The sequence below is a fragment of the Anastrepha obliqua genome, chromosome 1 (genome assembly GCF_027943255.1).
Source record: "Anastrepha obliqua isolate idAnaObli1 chromosome 1, idAnaObli1_1.0, whole genome shotgun sequence".
Lineage (NCBI taxonomy): Eukaryota > Metazoa > Arthropoda > Insecta > Diptera > Tephritidae > Anastrepha > Anastrepha obliqua.
Window position 1 is genome coordinate 85054712 of NC_072892.1, and position 20377 is coordinate 85075088.

The following is a 20377-nucleotide window of genomic DNA, read 5'->3' on the forward strand; positions in this document are numbered from 1 at the left end:
CCATACTAGATCGCTTAAGAATAAGTTTCTGGATATATGCATATAAAGTACGCGTAACCGGATAATACTTTATACAGACAGTTTCAAGTACGGAAATATGGTTGCATACAGCCTCAGACGTCACGGCTGAAACAATCGATCTTCTCTTCACATGTCAAGCAAGAGGGAAATCGTCTTTGAAGCATTCTCGTACATGAACTATTATGAAGCTGCTTACTTTCTGCTTGAAGCTATCTTAAAAGTGTACTTTTTAGATCCTAACCAGACCAACACAAAATTTATAATTATTAGTTTCAAAATTATATTGTAGAATAAATATAGAATATTGTATCTCAATATGAAATTAGTTGGTATTTGAGTAAACCTAAGTATACCAGCGGTGTGTAAGTGACGTCAAACTGCAATTCAAATGAATTAATTTTGCAACAGGTTTTCTCCAACAATTACTACATTAAGCCGATATTTATATAGTGGGGATCTCTGAAAAATCAAATCACATCGATATTGCATTTGCTTACATACAAATATATGTATAAACTTGTAGAAACAACTTTTACGCATCACTAACACATCACGCCTGTATCATATGATGAAACATCAACTCATTGACTCATTGGCACTTTCACAATATCTATTTGTATTCAAAATTCTACTTGACCATATCGATTTGTGCTTCAGAATAGCAAACCAGAATTTTTTATAAACACTGGGACTCCCTTATCAACTACATTTAAGTATAATATAGAATTTCATTTCAGCAACAGCTCAGTTTTTTGCTCAACTCAGCTTGCTGTTCACCAGATAGACGAATACAAATGCGGAGTACAATAAAGGTGGCGGACAAAAACAAAACAACCAACAACTACATTGTATGGAATGAGCTGTATATTAAAGCTCGTTGTGCAACTTTCAAATTATTCGCTGAAAACTTCATCTCTGCTCAGTTGTGGAGCAACAACATTTGGGGCTTTTGCTGACTTCCAGTGGTGACTCCGGCAGGTGTGCATTTCAATGTTGAACGAGATTGCTATTGTTGCGATTAACAGTAGCAAATAAAAAAATAAAATCAGATTGCGAGTGCGCTGGCGAAGGTGAAGGCGAAACTGCAACAGCAGCAGCTGAGTAGCTGAGCAAGTTGAGCAACTGATTCGCTGAGCGATTGAGCGACTGTGAGCCTGTGGCAGTTATTAAATCGTCGTGCTGTTAATAACAACGCGGCGCGCGCGTGCAACATCAACTGAAAAATTCATATAGGAAAATTACTAATTATAAATATATTTTTTAAAGTTTTTTTTGAAAAAAGGTTTGTTAATTTAATTGAAAGAACCTGTTTTTGACGTTGTATAAACTTATTTTTTATAAATCGTGTTACGCGCGTTTTCTGGTGTTTCTTCAGTTATTAAAATATTATTCGTATATGAACTTGTATGTACATACATATAAAAAAATATAGACTTATACAAAGACTGTGTTTATAAGCGTTACAACGTGTATTGAAGTGAAAGTGACGGTTGCTAGCTTTTCAGTTTTTCTGTTTTGTTGTGGTTTTTTTCGCAATCCATGCTTTATTTTTTGACGCCTTAGCTAATATCGCACCACAAAAGCAGCAAACAGCATTTCTGTATGCGATACCAATCAATTTTTTTGTTAGTCTATTGACTTTGTTATTCAAAAACTTAGCAAAATTGTTATTCTTAAGCCGAAGGTCAATTTATTTTTGCTGACTTCAGTCAAGAATTTTTATTTTTCCTGCCCTTCCCCTACACTTGAATTTCATACTCTTTAACATAATGTGTTTGTTTTGTGTCGGATTATCTCCCAGCTACTCAAGCACGTACACACACTTGGATTTGTGTACAAACAACTATTCGTAAGAAAATGTATTCTATATTTACTTTAAATAAGCACAATTCAGTTTGAATAGAGGCTTATCTTAGAAGAATAAATAAATAAAATCAAGAAAGTAATGATACGAGTAAATAAAAACTCTTGCTGTTATTGTTTTTTCAATTGTGCCCGCGCTTATCAAACAAAATATCGTTCGAAAGCTTGACTTAAATAAAATTGGGTGTACATTTGATCTAATATTTAATGATTTACTTTTTTATTTTGTGTGCCTTCTTAATGTTTTCATTTAATTCCACAGTGCTAAGTACTTACTATTTATTGGTAAAATCTTAGTATTTCAAATAAATCAAACCTAGAACATCAGCAACAATAACAATAGCAACATGAGTGCAGTCGATGCGGTGTTGAGTTTCAAACGAAGTCCCGACGAGGACTTCTACGGAATGCTTAACTGTGATGAGAATTCATCGGTAAGTACGATCAAAAATTATTACATTGCATTTGAAAACAACCCGTGATAAGAAAACATTTGCTTTTCCTTATTTTTGTTCTAAGTCATGCATTTCAATCTTCCTTCCCCGGATCTATGTAAGCAAGTTTTTCTGCTAAATCTCTGGGGTAAATCATTTTAAATGCAGTAATTCATTTTTTATCTTAATGTGAGTGTATAAATAGTCGTCATAAAAACTAAGATGCAATCACTACATACATAAGTACAAGGTGGCCAAAAATAAATCAGAAATTTATATTTTTGGCATATAGCGTCGTACGTCTATCATATTTGACACTTTCGAACTATACAGCTGCGCTATACAAACATACAAGGTCAAAACAAAGATTTCCTTCACTACAAATTATGTTTTTTTATTTAGTAAAAATGTTACTCAAAAACAAGTCGGGATGATTAATTTTCCGCCACCGTGTATATGTGCATATATAAAAACGTAGAAAATTTCTTCGAAAGAGCAGAAGAGAGATTATTGATTTAGCGTTAAACGATACACGATGCCTTGCCAAGCCTTACTGAACAGAAATATCAACACAGTTTGCCAGTCTCAGCTGTCAAAACAGCCAAAAAACACCCGATATATAACGAAGCTGTTGAAATACCGAAAACTGTTAACACAGCTTTATCAATGAACTATATATGTATATTAATGCCACATAATTCTGGAAAACAGATACGGAGATGAAGTGCCGTAAACTACGATATTCGATTTTGAAGATTATTAAAAAGTATTTCTTTGCATACGTCTAATTTTTTTTAAATGTCAGCGGAAGGGTCTAATTTTTTCTGCTTTTAGTTAAAATTTAGTTAGTATGTCAATTAATAAAAATCATCTGTAAACTGTCAACCAAGTCATGACAGTTAAAGAGACATTTTTAATTTCCTGGTGGTGGAATTGCAAGAATATTTAAGTTCTTTAAGGGGTTACATACATCCAGCAGCGCCAAAAATACGCTAAAAGAAAAACTGTTTTTAGAAGGGATAACAATTGAAATAAATATAAAAAAAATGTATTCTATGTTTATTAGTGCTATAAGTTAGTATGTCACACTTTAATTATGTTTATGAAATTCTTAATAAAATATCAAAAATCTGGCTCTACAAACTATAAAAAAACACTTTCGAATATTAACAAAAACCACATCAAAAAATATTAAAAACTGTATAAGTTATCATGCAGACCGTGCCGGAAAAAAAAGTTTCGAGAAAAACGACTTTAAACTTTCAAGTGCCTCAAACGAAGGACAGCTACCTGTGTGCATCAAACTCTCGTCGGGCAGTTATATTTTCTACCCTTGTATTTATGGGACATTTTTACAATCGACTTCCACAGCAATACGCCAATATCAAGAATAATAATCTGTAAAAAAATCAATTTTTTGAAAATTCTGGACGCATGTAACCCCTTAATCCCTTTGAGGAACCTAATATACGTAAATTAGAAGCTTTATTTTTTTGTTTTGTTTTTGATACTAAGAATATTTTGTTCATCGCCAAAGTCGTAAAAAGTGTTGTTCTTTGGGCGAACCAGGTCCTCGTTCCCGCTGGTGCGTTGTTCACATGATATTCGACTGAACGACTGCCTGTAACGTACCCTATGACAATTTTTTTACTTCATCTACTGATCTTCTAATAGTCAACTAACTACTAATTTAATACATTATTTTCAATTACTATTTAAACTAATTTGTGAATTCGCCAATGGAATTGGAAGCAAAATATTTATATTTTACAATTCCTTACAACGGGTTCAAAAAATTTATATTATAACATTCCCAATTCTTTCAAAGTAGTGGAAAAAATTACCTTACTGTCATATAATTAATTCTTATCTCAAAATATAATTCCTTGTAATGGAAAAATAATACAACATACAAATGGAAAAATATTAGGGATAAAAATGTACAATTAAGTACAAAAAGCTCATATAAAACTTTACTGGAGCTAAAATTGGGCATTAATGAAGCTTGGGATGATTTGGACCGTACTTTGCTGCAAAATTTAGTGAAATCAATGCCAAGACGTATTTTTGAAGTTATAAATAAATACTGATTAATGATTCGGCCGCCGCAGCCGAATGGGTTGATGCGTGAGTACCATACGGAATTCGGAGTACGTTGGTTCGAATCACCGTGAAACACCAAAATAAAGAACACGTTTTTTATAATAGCGGTCTTAGTTTTAGTACGATAGTTAAAATGCAAGGATTTAACTATAACAACAACAACGAAACTGGGATTTTATATGCCATCTAAATTTCCCCTAATTTGACGAACAATAGCAGTTAAAAGCTATTGCGAGCAATGCCTTGAGAAAAGAGAGAGAAGGTAGTTAAATTAAAATAAAGAGTGTGTTTATACGAATATGTATTACTGTATATAGTACATAACGGGTGATTTTTTAGCTATTATCTTTTTAAACAGTTGGTTTAAACAGCTGCTGAACGTTTCGTGTTTTGTTTCACTGTCAAACATCTTCAGTTTGGTCTATAATTTAATCATGAATCGTCTTACAAACGAACAACGCTTGCAAATCATTGAATTTTATTATAAAAATGCGTGTTCTTTTAAGAAAGTTTATCGCGCGCTTCTTCCATTTTATGATCAGTTTAATCGAGCCACTGAAGCGGCTATTCGAGCTATTGTGACTAAATTTAGAACCAAATTTACATTATTGGACATCAAACCTGTTGGTGGTGGCTTACGTAGAGTGCGAACTGAAGAAAATATCGCAGCTGTATCGGCCAGTGTTAATGATGACCCTCAATTATCGATTCGTCGCCGTTCGCAGCAATTGGGCCTCTGGGACTCAACAACGTGGAAAATTTTGCGAAAGGATCTAGGTGTGAAGACTTTCAAAATACAGCTGGTACAAGAATTGAAGCCGAACGACCTACCGTAATGTAGAAATTTTGGTGAATGGGCTCTTGGAAAGTTGGCCGAAGATCCACTTTTTTATCGAAAAATTGTGTTCAGCGACGAAGCTCATTTTTGGATCAATGGGTACGTAAATAAGCAGAATTGTCGATTTTGGAGTGAAGATCAGCCCGAAGAATTGCAAGAGCTACCAATGTATCCAGAAAAGGTCACAGTTTGATGCGGTTTATGGGCTGGAGGTATCATTGGACCGTACTTCTTCAAAGATGCTGCAAATCGTAACGTAACTGTGAATGGTGAGCGCTACCGTGAAATGATATCCAACTTTTTTTGCCCAAAATGCAAGAGCTTGACTTGCATGACAGTGGTTTCAGCAAGACGGTGCCACATGCCACACAGCACGCGTAACAATGGACTTGTTGAGAGGCGAGTTCGGTGAACATTTTATTCTGTCAATTGGCCACCCAGATCGTGCGATATAACGCCTTTAGATTATTTTTTGTGGGGCTATGTTAAAGCTCATGTCTATTCAGAGAGCCTGCTTCAATTAACGCATTGGAAGACCACATTAAAGCATTTATATGTGAGATACCGGCCGAAACATTGGAAAGAGTATGCCAAAATTGGACTAAGCGAATGGACCATTTGAAGCGCAGTCGCGATTAACATTTGCATGAAATAATCTTGAAACATTAAATTATATGGACTGTACTATGGATTTAAATAACAATGTCATGCATTTTTCTGAATTTTACGTGTGTTTTTTTGAAAAAAATTCCTATAGCTCTTAAAAAATCACCCTTTATAAGTATATATACTTTATTTTATATAAGCCATAAAGGTGCATCGAAATCTCAGATATTCTGTAATTTTGATACTGTTTCTTCCGACATTGACAAAATCTAGATATATCGAATAATTATTTTCTCCTTTATAAAAATGTATACAACAGAGTAGATTGCCCCATCTACTGCAGAACCATTATTTTTGCCATCAAACGGATTACACTTATTTTTGCGAACCTCGACGAAAGAGTGAAGAGAAAAGGTAATAATGCTTATGTCGTTTACGAACATATGCAAACACGAAAAAAGTATACATACAAACACGCATGTACCGGTAAGTTTGAAAAAATATTGGTTTATATTTTTTACAAAAATCAAATGCTTTGGAATTTTGTTGAATTCGATTTTACATATAATATAAAAGTAATCTGATTTTAGCTAGCAAACTCCATAAGCTCAGAGTACTAAAAATCTATTTCTTTATTGCATGCACATTCTGTCAAAATGGTACCGGGAATTGATTAATAAAACGCAAAATAATTGTTTAATCATCAAAATTTTTGTCACCTTCAAAATAGGCTCCGTTCGAAGCAATACACATTTGGCAACGATTAGTCCAGTCATCAAAGCAACTTTTAAACAAGTTTGAAGAGATTTTCTTCAGCTCCTTCAGCGCATTCTCCTTAATGGCCTCTATCGACTCAAAGCGACGTCCGCCGAGTGGCAATTTAAGTTTTGGGAAAAGGAAAAAATCGCAGAGGGCTAAATCCGGTGGTTGTTTGATGATATTTGTCGATTTTTTGGTCAAAAAAGTGTTAACATTATGAGCCTTGTGAAACGGTTCCTAAGCACATTCTCTGTCAAAGGCCGCATAACTTCCAAATAATATTCTCTATTTACCGTAGAACCATTTGGAACGAATTCCGAGGGCACAACACCATTATAATCAAGGAAAACGAGTAGCATGACTTTCACTTTTTACCGACTTTGACGTGGTTTTTTTGGGTTTCGGTTCAAGTGGATATCGCCATGGTTTGCATATCAAACTCATATACCCACGAATTTTTTCAAAAAAATTTGACTCTCTTGGAACGACTCGCGTCTCATGCCCAATTGAGGGTGTAAAATGTTGCAAATTGATTCGTGAGTCACGCTAAGGTCACGATCTACCTCCCTCAAACTTAAATGGTGGTTTTCTAGCACCATTTTCTTGACTTTGTCAACATTTTCATCCGTTGAAGATATTGATGGGCGACCAAATCGGGGTAAATCTTCGTAGACCCGTGTTTTTGATAAAGCACACTCGTCATGGGCTTTCTACAACATTTGCAATGATTCGACACACGAAATCCCATTCATAACACAAAATTTAAGACAATTTCTTTGTTCGATATTTTTATCCATACTGAAAATCGCAAAGCACACCTGCCGTTGACTGATATAATTAAATGCCAAAAACAAGCTAATTGGCAGATCGTGCTCAAACTCGGCGACACTATAGAGCCAGCAAAGAAAAATTAGACATATTATAACGCGCGCTTTTTAAATGAACAATTCCCGATATTTTTTTGGCAGAATGTACATAAGTACATGCATGAAAAATTGAAAACCTCAAAATCCACATTAATGAGATAATGACGAATATGGATTGCGAAAATCAATTTTGCGGATAGCAAAAATTTTACCATATGCTCCAAGAGAAAACTCAGGCACGAGACCAAAAAATTAAGAGTGCCCATGCATATAAATATAGAGAAATATGATTTACGTTCGCCGTCATTTGCAAAAATTATCAATTTTCAGATAGGGTGATTAATTTTGCGCCGTTTATAGTATAATGTTATTAATGAAATAATTGGCTGCTTAATAGTTCCTGGGCAGATAAGCTTTAATGTATCTGATATGATGCTATGTACAGGTATGTCTATACTATTATTTTGATGCTGTCAAATTTAAAACAATTTACTTCAATTTTGCAAAAACCGACACAGACTTAAGACTGTTAAAACTTGAAGTGGAATCAAATATTTATGTGACTTAAGCTTATGTGCCCTTCAATTACTCATTTCTGCCACGCGAAATATAAGTAGAATGAGAAATGAGCAGTTAACGCAATCGGGTTTGGTTTTAATTAGTTACTGTTATCAATAATGTACTGTACAATTTATTGAGTTTTAAGGTTGCTGCCAGACAGCGTGAATAAAAAATAAAGCACGAAAACAAAGAAACAATTACAACAATATTCGCAGACGAAAAGCAGTCAAGCATGGCAAGAGATTTGTTAATTTTCGACAACTCATTTATAATTCAACGCCAGTGCAAAGTAATTAATGCAACTCTGAGTAATGAGTTCGCTTATGCATTACCTAATTGTGGAACAACGCAAACTAATCTGAGACGTCATTATTATTATTTTTTAATAGTCTAAAGTAATTTTATATAAATTCTCTCTCTGCATAATGATTTTTTATTTTCATTCTTACGTACACATTAATGATTTATTATTCTGGAAAAAGCCCGATAAAACTATTAAAACCCTTAGCGAGAAAATAATAAATTTTGTAAATAGCACAACATTTCTTATCATTAATTTTTATTTTCACTATTCGCCAATATTTGAATTGCTTTCATTCGCAGTTTACGGTTTCCTATTTAAGTTTACGCTCACAAATTTATTATATGCAATTATTCAATCAAACATTGCTTTTACATCTGTGCATGCATGCTGACATACATATGTATGTATATGGGCCTTTATTGATATAAATTTGTATGACGTAACATACTTCGCAGTTATTTCAGTTGTTTTACTTTTTTAGCTCTGATTTGGCCTCAAGAGATTTTTGAAATTACATAAATTTATCTCTCATAAAGCGTGGAGATGATTCAACCAGGTGAAATGCAAGTACGGCTCTAGTGAAATCCGGACCATTACTAGTTATCACCTTCAATAATTCCAAGACATTCTACATATTTAGGTTAGAAGGAAAATCAAACAAAGCTACAAATTAAAACTTTTGGTTTTTTTTTTAATTAGCAAAAACCCAGCTTGCGATGATGTGCCGCTGTAGAAAAGTTATTATTTTTTATTTGAATATTTAATAGGTACTTTATGTTATGCGTATATATTATATATGTACATAGATGTAATCTACTACTAAAAATAAATGTTTTCTTCATTAGAAATATAGGGATTCAACATATTTAATCCACAAGCTCTTAGCGGTCTAAGCGGCCACTGAATACCGATGGCGAACTGCAAACACCTAAATAATTTTCTCTTTTCAACTAACCTTCGAGAATGTTCGATAATACTGTTCGAGTTTCTCTCCACTGTATATACAATATTTTTTCTTGAATTGATTCGTTAATTGCCTCGGGATTGCAATTGTTTACAAAATACGAAAAATTTGTAATTTCCGCAACAACTTTTATTTATACAGAACAGGCCTGTAAATTGGCATTTGTTTATGTGGCGAATAAATATCTTCACCACAAAAATTACTCTTATTACTGATATAACAGATGTACAGGTTGTTAATAAAAGATTGTAAAATATTTAAGTAGGTACTAATGTAGACCAAAAGAAGCAAAAAAAACCTTAATAAAGTTGTTTTTGTTAGATTCTTGATTACTTACTATCATTGTTTCAGTACTATTATTTTTCTTTGGATATTCTCATTATATTTTGTTGATGTCTGAAATTATTTGTATTGACTGCTATTCGCCATCGGAAACATAATTTCTGAGCAAAGTTGTGACAAGTTGATCTTTTGGACAACATTCCCTTGTACCAAATCTTAGAAATGTGGTTGCAACATGGCAGTGATAAAGCTGTGGTTAGAAAGTATTTACACCGGACTTTTACTGTAGATGGAAAAGAAGCCTGATCTAAACCTTCTAAACAGCTTAAATAAAAGCAATACAGCAGCGTTTTCATCAAAAATGTCAAACAAATCGAGCCACTGAGAAGGTTTTACAATGAGTTCGCATACCCTTCAAGAAATGATGATCTGCCTGCTTGATGATAGAAAGTGGACACTTTAAACATCATATGTAGCTTTGTTTTTTTTTCCTATGTGCCCTTTGCTTTTTTGTTTTGTTTATTTATACGTTATAAATATAGAAATGGTTAGAAATAAATGTTTCAGAAAATACAAACCGTTTGTTACTATTACAAAAACTTGTTTCCTTCTTTTGGCTATACTATTACCTCCATAAACATTTTACATTGTTTTTTAATACCCTGTATTTAATTAGCACCTTCAGCCACAGGAAATAAATAAACTGCAAATTTATGGCTCTGTGATCGCTCAAGGCTTCAACTTTTCGTCCAGAGTGATACACACATAGGACTATGAATAAGTTCGTGCGGTTTTTTTCGAAATTTGAAACTTTATTGACGTAAAATGGTTACAAATTTAATATTCAAAGTATTGTCCATCGCTTGCTACTACTTTTTCCCATCTTTCTGGCAATTCACGGATTCCCTTTGTGAAAAATTCGGTCGGTTTTGCCGCAATCCACGAATCGATCCATTTTTTGACTTCATCGTAATTACGGAAGTGCTGGTCAGCCAGGCCATGTTGCATCGATCGGAAGAGATAGTAATCGGATGGCGCAAGGTCTGGACTATACGGCGGGTGGGGTAGGACATCCCATTTGAGCGTTTCTAAGTATGTTTTGACCACTTGTGCAACATGTGGCCGAGCATTGTCATGTTGCAAAATAACTTTGTCGTGTCTATCGGCGTATTGCGGCCGTTTTTCTCGCAGTGCTCGGCTCAAACGCATCAATTGTCGTCGGTAGACATCCCCCGTAATCGTTTCATTCGGTTTCAGTAGCTCATAATACACAACACCCAGCTGGTCCCACCAGATACACAGCATAACCTTCAGGCCATGAATATTCTGCGCCGACGTCGATGTTGAAGCATGGCCAGGGTATCCATACGTTGCCCGACGTTTTGGATTGTCGTAATGGACCCACTTTTCATCGCCCGTCACAATTCGATGCAAAAAACCCTTTCTTTTGTGCCGTTGAAGCAGTTGTTCGCATGCCATAAAACGGCGTTCAATGTCTCTTGGCTGCAATTCATACGGCACCCAATGGCCTACCTTTCGGATCATTCCCATGGCTTTTAAACGTTTGAAAATGGTTGATTGATCAACTCCCAAAGTTTTTGCAACCTCTTCTTGCGTTTGAGCCGGATCATGATCGAGCAATTCCTCCAATTCGGTATCCATGAACTTTGGCGGCGCACCCTCGCGTTCTTCGTCTTCCATGCCAAAATCACCACTTTTAAAGCGTGCAAACCACTTCTGGCACGTTCGCTCAGCTAGAGCATGCTCACCATAAACTTCCACCAAGATACGATGACTTTCGGCTGCTTTTTTCTTCATATTAAAATAATGAAGAAGAATTCCCCGCAAAAACACATTATTTGGCACGAAATTCGACATTTTCAAGTGTGGTAAAAATATTGTTGTTTACGCTTCAAATAAAAAACTTATACTGACGTTTGTGCCTTACGACAGTAGCTCTCCAATGAATGTTTGGAAATGTGGATCGATGGAATAATAATCAAGTTACGCCATCTGTTGTAAAACCGCGCGAACTTATTCATAGTCCTATTATATGTATGTACCAGCATTGACATACTGTGTAGCTAAAAACAGAAAGAAAATCAGTACCTTGAACTAACATTAAAAAAACTGGATGCACACACGAGCAAAAATATTTTTTTTAAATAATCTCTAAAATCAAATATCTCGGAAGTGGTTACCATTCTATTTAATAATAATGTCTTTACGCATCTAGGACGAATTTCCCTGTGTTAAGTAGTAAATGAATCAGGATCGAAAGAAATATGTCTGCGTTCACGAACGTGTTATATTTTTTTACAGATAGTTAGGGCAAGGAGGCGCATAATTAATCATTCAATTTTGTTTTTGAATAACTTATTTACCCAATAAAAAAATTATTTTAAGTGATGCAACTCCTTATTTTGAACTTTACGCGCTCTACTTCCTGTCTGTTTGTATACAGCAGCTGTCTAGTTCCAAGGTGTCAAATATGATTGATGTCCGACGCTATTTGCAAAATTAAGTTGTATTAAATTAAAAATATTAAATAAAGAGGCAAGAAAAATGCTTGAAAATTTACTTTTTTACCTCCTAAAAGGAGTAATCAATAGGCAACACAAAATTAAACATCCAAATTTGTTTCTGAATAACATTTATATTGTAATAAAATTATAATTATATTATTATTATATTATTATAAATCTTTATTTTTATTTTTACGCCTGTCTACTTTATCTTTCCATAAATTTTGTGACAAATTTTACAACGCATACGGTGAGAACAAATTCGCAGACAAAAGTTACGTTGTTTTTTTATTCGTTCGTGCATTGTCTACTCATAAATTATACTCAGTTTCGTGGGAAATTTCGTTTGTTCGCAATGGAGTGGGGAGCTAAGGAAAATCGCATTGCAGTGATTTTATTGAAAAAACTGAATATTTCGAGAAAGTTTGCTTACCGCACGCAACTTCTGAACTGATAGTCAGAAAAAAAATTGGTGGTCCTCGTGTGGTTCAAATCAGTGCAGCCGTTCGAAAAATAATTCGCAGAAATCCCCCTAGAAAGCTGAAAATCATGTCCAGGGAAATGAATGTATCAACCAGATCCACGTCAAGACTAATTAGAGATAACCTTCACATGAAAACCTTCCGTCACTCAATTCTTGATCTTTTGACAACGCACTTAAAGAACATTACACTCGACAGATGCAAGCAGCTTCTTTGGTGGCACGCGGTCAACGGCCACAAATGAAAAAAGTTTCAATGTTGAAGAAGTTTTTAATAAGCAAAACGACAAAATCTATGCTAAAACTTCTAAAAACGCACAAAATATTGTTCCAAGGGTTCAGCGTGGCCACCATCCAGCCTCCATAATGATTTGGTGGGAAGTGTCTTGTAAAGGCGAGATGTAATGCCTTTTCCTGCGAAAAAGAGGTTAAACCCGGGCAAAAGTGTACGAGGCGGATGTCTTAGAAGACATTATGAAGTAGTTGAGCAGTACTCTCTTCAATGGGATCTTCCAATAAGATTCCGATTCAGCCTGTAAGGCAAAAACCACCCAGCAGTGGCTAAAAAATAATATTCCTGAGTTCGCAGAAGCCTGGCCGTCTGGAAGTTCAGATCTGAATCCATTGAAGTACAGTTTGTAGTCAGAATTGGTGAACATGGCCTGTCGAAGACCCCACAAACAATCTTTGGTTCGAACAGCGACGTCAATACCCATGGGAACCGTGCGAGCTGTAATAGCTGAATGGCCTAATTGTTTGAATGCTGTGTAAAAGCAAATGGTGACCATTTCGGATGAAAATTTAATTTGTTCTTAATATTTACGTGATTTAATAAAACTAACTTCATTAACAAAAAAAAAATACTATAATTTCATATCGATAAGGGGCTTAACTTGTAACAGAACTTATGGCAGTACTAAGTAGTAATATAAATCTTATAATTATAAATCTTCCGATTTCTGTGTCCTTGCCATTAAAGTGTCTTTATATCAATTTGAGGTTCCTACAAATAAATTTTCTGCTTGCGTAGGAATGCGCCAAATCTGCTTTCTCTTCACACACATCTTCATCAGACAGGTGTTCTCAATGTGGTGGCCCCCAGCATCAGGAAGAGTCTATAAGTGTTCATTATCTCACAAGTAGGCTTTCAGTTTACATTCTCATTTTACTTTTATGCTAAAATAAAGCCGTAGATTTTCACTGAATATATAAGTATAATACTTTATGAAATCTGATGTGTATGTACACTCGACAGGTAATGGTCTTTCAACACTATCACAAATAATTTTTTCTATCATTTGCTACTTTATATCCACAATGGACTTCGATTCCGTGGCCAACCGATTGGTAATCCGAACAATACCATTCGGCAATGGCGGCCGCCATAAATGATGAATGTTTTTATACTTATTAAAATGAGTTCACTCATTGTACACACAATGGAAACGATATTTGTAATTCAATAGCATAATAATGGGATTTACATACATATACGAGAAAAAAATATAAGGAATAATTACACCATTCCACAAAGTCTAGCATTTTCCAAAATAACAAGGCTCTTGTTACGGACGGGGACGAAAGAAATATAAGTACTAGGGACATAACGGGTTGAACTATACCAGGTCAACAACGTTTTGTTCTAGGAAAGTGTAGGGTCATTTTCGAAGTAATTTTTTGCGTAGAATCCGTATCCGGGGTTTAAATTGCTCTATCACGTCAGAACTTTGAGATATCCTAACCTAAAAGTGCAAAAAACGCTGTTTTTGCCCATTTTTGAGGTTATGTAGCTACGCAGATTTTGCTCTTCATAAAAAAGTAGACGTGGTATTTTAAATTATAAGTCTTCCTCTTTTCAATGCTGTTAAGTTTGCTTAAATATCTTTATTTTTCACTGAGATATCGCATTTTGAAGTTTCCATGTTTGTGAATTTTTCGATATTCGAAAATCCATTGAGATAACATGAGACGTGATACGGTCGATTATATAGTCGCACAAAAAAAATAAAAAAAAAACCGGATTCGGATTCTACGCAAAAAATTACTTCGGAAATGACACTACACTTTTATAGAACATTCCGAACCCATTTTTTTGCAGACCTGTGATATTAATGAAATTAACCCTTATTTTCCTTATTTCGTTTAAGTCAAATTTTAAGTTTTGATATATTAAGCGACTTATAACAAGATTGTGTGGCAGTTTTTATTTCAGTGTCTGTCAGTGTAGTGCAAATCACTGCTCGTCTTCGTCTAACTCATCTAAAGGTACGTCCAGGAAACTTGCTGTTTCGAAAGGTTGGGTCAAGAACTGTTAGATAGGTGGTTAATGTCGTGCGGTGCCTTCAATTGCAGGACATATGTTTAGCATGTCGGGGTCTATTCTTGATAAGTAGGAGTTTAACCTGCTACAATATCCAGAACGTAATTGTGCCAATGTTACGCGGGTCTCACGGTGAAGCTGCAGCTCTTCATGTGCTGTAGGTGATGGTTGGACTCCGATTACGGTGTTCGGTCATTGGGGAGATCAAGAGGCAACATGTCGCTGTCTAAATTGCAGTGCTTTGGCAAGTCTGGAGCTTTATCCATTGCATGTCACTAGTTCCATGCGACCAGACAGGCGCACCGTAGTTTAAAACTGGCCGGCCAATTGCCTTGAATGTCGATATCAACAGCCCTTTGTCTTTGCTCCAAGTGCTGCCAGCAAGCGATTTGAGGACCTTGTTGCGATTTTGGACTTTAGTGGCAATTGCGGTTATGTGCGCAGAGAAGGAAACCAAGCTGTCAAAGGTTACACCCAAAATTTTGGGATTGTTAACAGTCGAAATTGGTATGTCATCAACTTTTACCTTGAGTTTCAGTTTGACCGCTATTGTTCAGGTGGCAAAGAGAGTCGCCGTGGACTTTCTGGGGGAAAGTTGAAGATTCTTCGCAATGAAAAAGCGAGAAGGATCGGTGAAGTACTCATTCACTTTAGCGCATAGGCCATCAATGTCATTGCCCCACGTCATTATCCTGCAATTGTTAGCATAGGAGACCAGGGGACTCCCTCTGGTTGCTGGGGGAGCTTCGATATATATGTAGAAGTTGAACAGCAGAGGGGAAAGGACACCCTTTGGACACACTCTCTTAAGTCGATAGCTCCAGCTGCTACCTTACAGCAGTAAGGAAAATATTTATAATTATTTTTCATATAAATAAATATATACATATATCTCTGTTATGAGTAAATTCAGACGTAAACTTACAAATCATCGATAAGTATTTATTTTTTTGGCGTGGTTTCCTATGCCGATTTTATGGCCCATTAAGAATGTGCAAGTAGTGGGAACTTTTATACCTTAAAGTAAAACTCAAACATAAATTCTGAAATCGCCGTTACACGTATATTATTGTCCTCTCTAACAGGAACCATTGTAGGAGCCTAATTATTTTCCCGTGTTGTATAGTGTTATTAAGTGCATGCATACATGGATTTATATGTATGTATATACATATCCAATTCCAATTAACAATCGAAATGTAATTCCACAATAATTACAGTAATGCCTTCTAAATAGAGATGTGAGTGGGGAAATAGCAAAGTAAGACAAGGAAATAGGATAGTAGGTGGGCGAGTAAATTATGAAACTTCATAGAGGTAACCACAAGTAGCGGTGTAGTGTATTGATGTGGTGCTGGTAAAGCTATACGAGCTCAAGTCAGCTGGTGGCCTTAACAACTTGAAGTTTTACACGCTTAAGTACTAGAATACTAAACACTAAACTGCTGGCGGACAGAGCGCGGGTGGGAAAATCGGTAAATAGTAAATCCACTGCCCACTGCCCGCATAACTTCTGCGAAGTTCGGAATGCTTGTGTTTAGCCGCACATAGATAAGAGATATGCGTCAATTGTTTGTGCTCGAATACACAATATGTACATACATATATTAACACTTACTTATAAATATCCATTCAAACGAAGATTTGGTTTTTCGTCAATTAATCCAATGCATAGAAACATCATTTCCACGTAATATCGAAAACAAAAGCTACGGTACTTATTTGCGAACATTCAATTCGAAGACCTTGTGCTAATTATAAATATACAGTGAGTCCAAAAAGTATTAGTACACTTGAAAAATCAAAAAAATCAAAGTTCTCAGTGCTATCAATTTTCTTCTAATGAAAAACAAAAAATAAAAAACGGTATTTTCTAAATGTGTTTATTTATTACATATCTGAAAAAAGAAACAAATTAATTTCGTCTTAGGTTTACAGCCTTGAAAGGTAAAATAAGTTTTAAGCTGTTTGCAATGGCATATCAACCACTCCTGCACAAGATAAGACGAATGTTTTGGGACACTTGGACTTAATTTTTTGTTAAGAATGTCGCGATACACATGCTTATCCATTGTCTCATTTATGAACACGCGCTTTCCGACACCAGATGTCGCGAAACACCCCCAAACCATCACATTTCCTCCACCGTGTTTAACTGTTTTGAGCAGGTTGTTCTCTTGAAGATCTTTATTGGACTTTCGCCAAATGTTTTATGCTCCATCTGACCCAAATAAATTGAGTTTTGATTCATCACTAAATATGGTGGTGTTCCAAAAAGCGTCGGGCTTATTTAAATGCTGTTTAGCAAATTCTAGCCTCTTTTTCTTATTTACTTTCGAAATGAAGGGTTTGTGTCGAGGAACCTGGCCATGATACCCAGCCTTATATAGGGTGTTCCGAATAGTTTGGGGATGGAAATTGATTTCCAATAAATTTTGCAAGGTCTCGCACAATTTGAACCGAAATTTTTGGATTTTGTGCCACCGTGGACACCACAATTCGCTCCTGTCGTTCGGTTAATTTTTTTGTGCGGCCAGATCTGCTCTCAAGAGCTATTGCAATAATGCATGACGATGTTTCAAACGCTGGACCATGATTTATAGACAAGTTTGCCAATTTCGCGGTAGGATTTTTTTTTCTACAGTTTTATCATTAATTAACGTAATTCTATGCAAATTTCAGCACCACGCCCCATTTTGGTCTATGTCCGTTGAAATCGCGATCAAAAGTGATTGCGATCGTATGCAATGCTCAAAACGTACGAATAAGTGCAGAAGCAAGAGTGAAAATAACGGGAGTTAACCGTTACGATGCCAAAAGCATGAGCTAACACATAAATAATGTGCCAATACTTTTTTTATGTGAATTTGTGCCTTATTTTACCTTTCAAGGTTGAGCTGGTAAGCTGTCTATATCATTTTTTTTTCAGATACGTAATAAATACATTTAGAAAAACCGTTTCCTATTTTTTATACATTCATTAGCAGCAAAGTTATAGCACTGAGAACTTTGATTTTTCGAGTGTGCCAATACTTTTTTGACTCACTGTATTTGTAGACTGGACTCTGAGCACTTAGTTACTTAAATGGGCGTTGTAAGTGTATCTAAACGATAGTAGGCAAAAGTCAGTGACAAGTTGACAGGATAAACAAAAAGAAACATTTCTCATCGCTCAATTTGATTTCCCTTTGTGTGTATTTTTGCCGTCAGCATCAGCAAAATTGTTTCTGCGCTGTCGCCGACACTTCATAATTGACATAGACACTTTTCAATTATTGAGTATTGTGTAAACTAAGTAGCTTTGAGCAAACTAAGTTGATTAGTATGGAAATATTATATTATATTCCCATTTTAGTCGATTTCGTTACGAAAGGGGCAGTGCTGCAATGAAATGAGTAATGCGAAATATTATAATTGGCAACGCGACTATTGCCACACGCACGGGTCAATGCCAATGTATGGTTATGGAAAGTTTGACTCTAAGAAGTTTTGTGTAACATTGATTTTGAGAAACAGCGCTCAGAAGTACAAAAAAGTTCCAAAAGTCAAACTGATATGCAGGATGATTGATGGACTTGTTTTCCAATAGAAAATTCAAAATTTATTTTCCGTTGTAGTTCGCAAAATATACTTATTTAAAAGATAATTAAAGTTTGTTAGGTGTTTTTTATGCTTAAAAAGTAAAATTGAAATGAGCTCCATGGTGGGTGATTCATTTGTGTCGTCTTATCTATAAAGTTGTTCATCACTTCGAATAGAGTTGGTTTCGGATTCCCTTATACTCAATTGCACTGGTTTATAGATGATTAAATGAGAATAAGCAGCTTTAATTTTTGTTTCAACGGGATATAAGTGATCAAAACCCTTTCAGGATCAGCTAAGAACTAAGAAAAAAATTCGCACTATACATTCTGGAACAAACGAGAAATGGAAATAGGTGAAATTTTTATTTTTATATTATATAAAATTTTATTCAAGATAAATAGTCGTTTGAAACGCCATGCGAAATAATAAAAAATGTTCCAAAATTTTAAAGGTTTTTTGTTTACTATATTACTTTTTTACTCCGACATTCCCTAAGATACAATAACCCTTAATGTGCCATTATAAGTAGATGAATATCTTATTTGGATATTTGAAACTTTTTCACCAAACAAATAAAGTTATGGGTAAGCAAAAGGTGGCGCAAAATTAATTATCAACTTTGTTTTTGAACAACTTTTTTAGTAAATAAAGAGGACTAGTTTTTAGTATTAGAAATCTTTATACCGACCTTTACGCTATTGGAGGTTTATTTGAATAGTGCAGCTGTCTAGTTCACTAGTGGCAATTAAGATTAACGATGGCAATATTTGCAAATGTTATGAATCTTCCGAGCGGGTGTTTAACTTTGCGCCACCTTACATATATATGCATCAACCAATGAAAAAAGGATTTTCGGTCCGAGGTCTAGATTTTGAGGGTAAATTCAAAATTCTGAATATGTAGTTTTTTCTACTTGACCAGACCTATAGCTTGATGTATGGCTCGAAGAAAGTATATTTTTGCTATCACACAATGGTTTTGATCGCATCGATTGTTTTAAGTCATTCGTATTTAAAGGTTCCGTTTTTAAGCAATCAAGGAAAAATCAGATATAGGCTAACAAAATGTAGAGTTTCTCGATATTCATAGAATTCTTGCCGCATCCTTTAGGGTCACACATAGCATAGCTTAAAATAATTATCTTCTGATATTATTCCAGCACGCGGATAGAGTAACCCTTTATTCATTTATTTACAGACGTAAAATAATAATACATTTATTCTTACACGTAAAACAGGAGCAGGACCTTCGATTCGCTGATGTAAAAGTAACAGAAAGTTAGCTTAAAGGTCTTGCATATAAAAGGAGACTAGAAAACTTAATTAATTAAGACTATGGTAAAAATATAGTAACTATGTTAGAGGAGCAAACATCAAATCAATTTTTTCAATCCTGATTTAATTAGAAATTCTGACATTTTTATATATTTTCTGAGGAAGTATTTCTTAACAGTGTAGAAGGACTTTGGTTTCGGAAGATACTTTTCCTGATTTATTCAAAATGTGGGCAGTCTTCGAGTAGGTGGCAGACCGTTAAAGATGGTGAGTGACAGTGTTGGCAACATGGAGGGCTGGAACCATTGAAAACGTATGAATGTGGGCCAATTGTGTGCCCTAGATGAAGGCGGACAAATGATTTGATATCGTTGAACGGCAATTTAATGGGTAGTTTGGTTTTATCCTGTTTGGATTATTTACGATATAATGATGGGAAGAGGATCCCCAATTGACCATTTGTGCATTATAGTGCCTCTGATGTATAAATTTGTATACGTCTTTTTTCGAAATATAGTATAGTGGTTCTTTCCCAGCGAGTTTAGCCCGTTCGTCCGCTAGATTGTTCCCTCTTATGCCTGCATGGCCTGG

At 35.1% G+C, this 20377-nt stretch overlaps 1 protein-coding gene across 3 annotated transcripts in view; it reads left to right on the forward strand.

Moving 5' to 3' along the window:
• Window positions 1-1053: 1053 nt before the first annotated feature.
• Window positions 1054-20377, forward strand: part of LOC129247826 (J domain-containing protein) — an 83052-nt gene continuing 63728 nt past the window's right edge. The window contains exons 1-2 of one of the 3 annotated variants that reach the window (XM_054887159.1): window positions 1054-1303; window positions 2182-2318. In XM_054887159.1, the coding sequence (XP_054743134.1) occupies window positions 2232-2318 (87 nt within the window). In that variant the 5' untranslated portion in view covers window positions 1054-1303; window positions 2182-2231. Of the gene's footprint in view, window positions 1304-2146; window positions 2319-20377 lie in introns of all 3 variants that reach the window. The other 2 variants (XM_054887150.1, XM_054887169.1) reach the window with 2 other exon arrangements.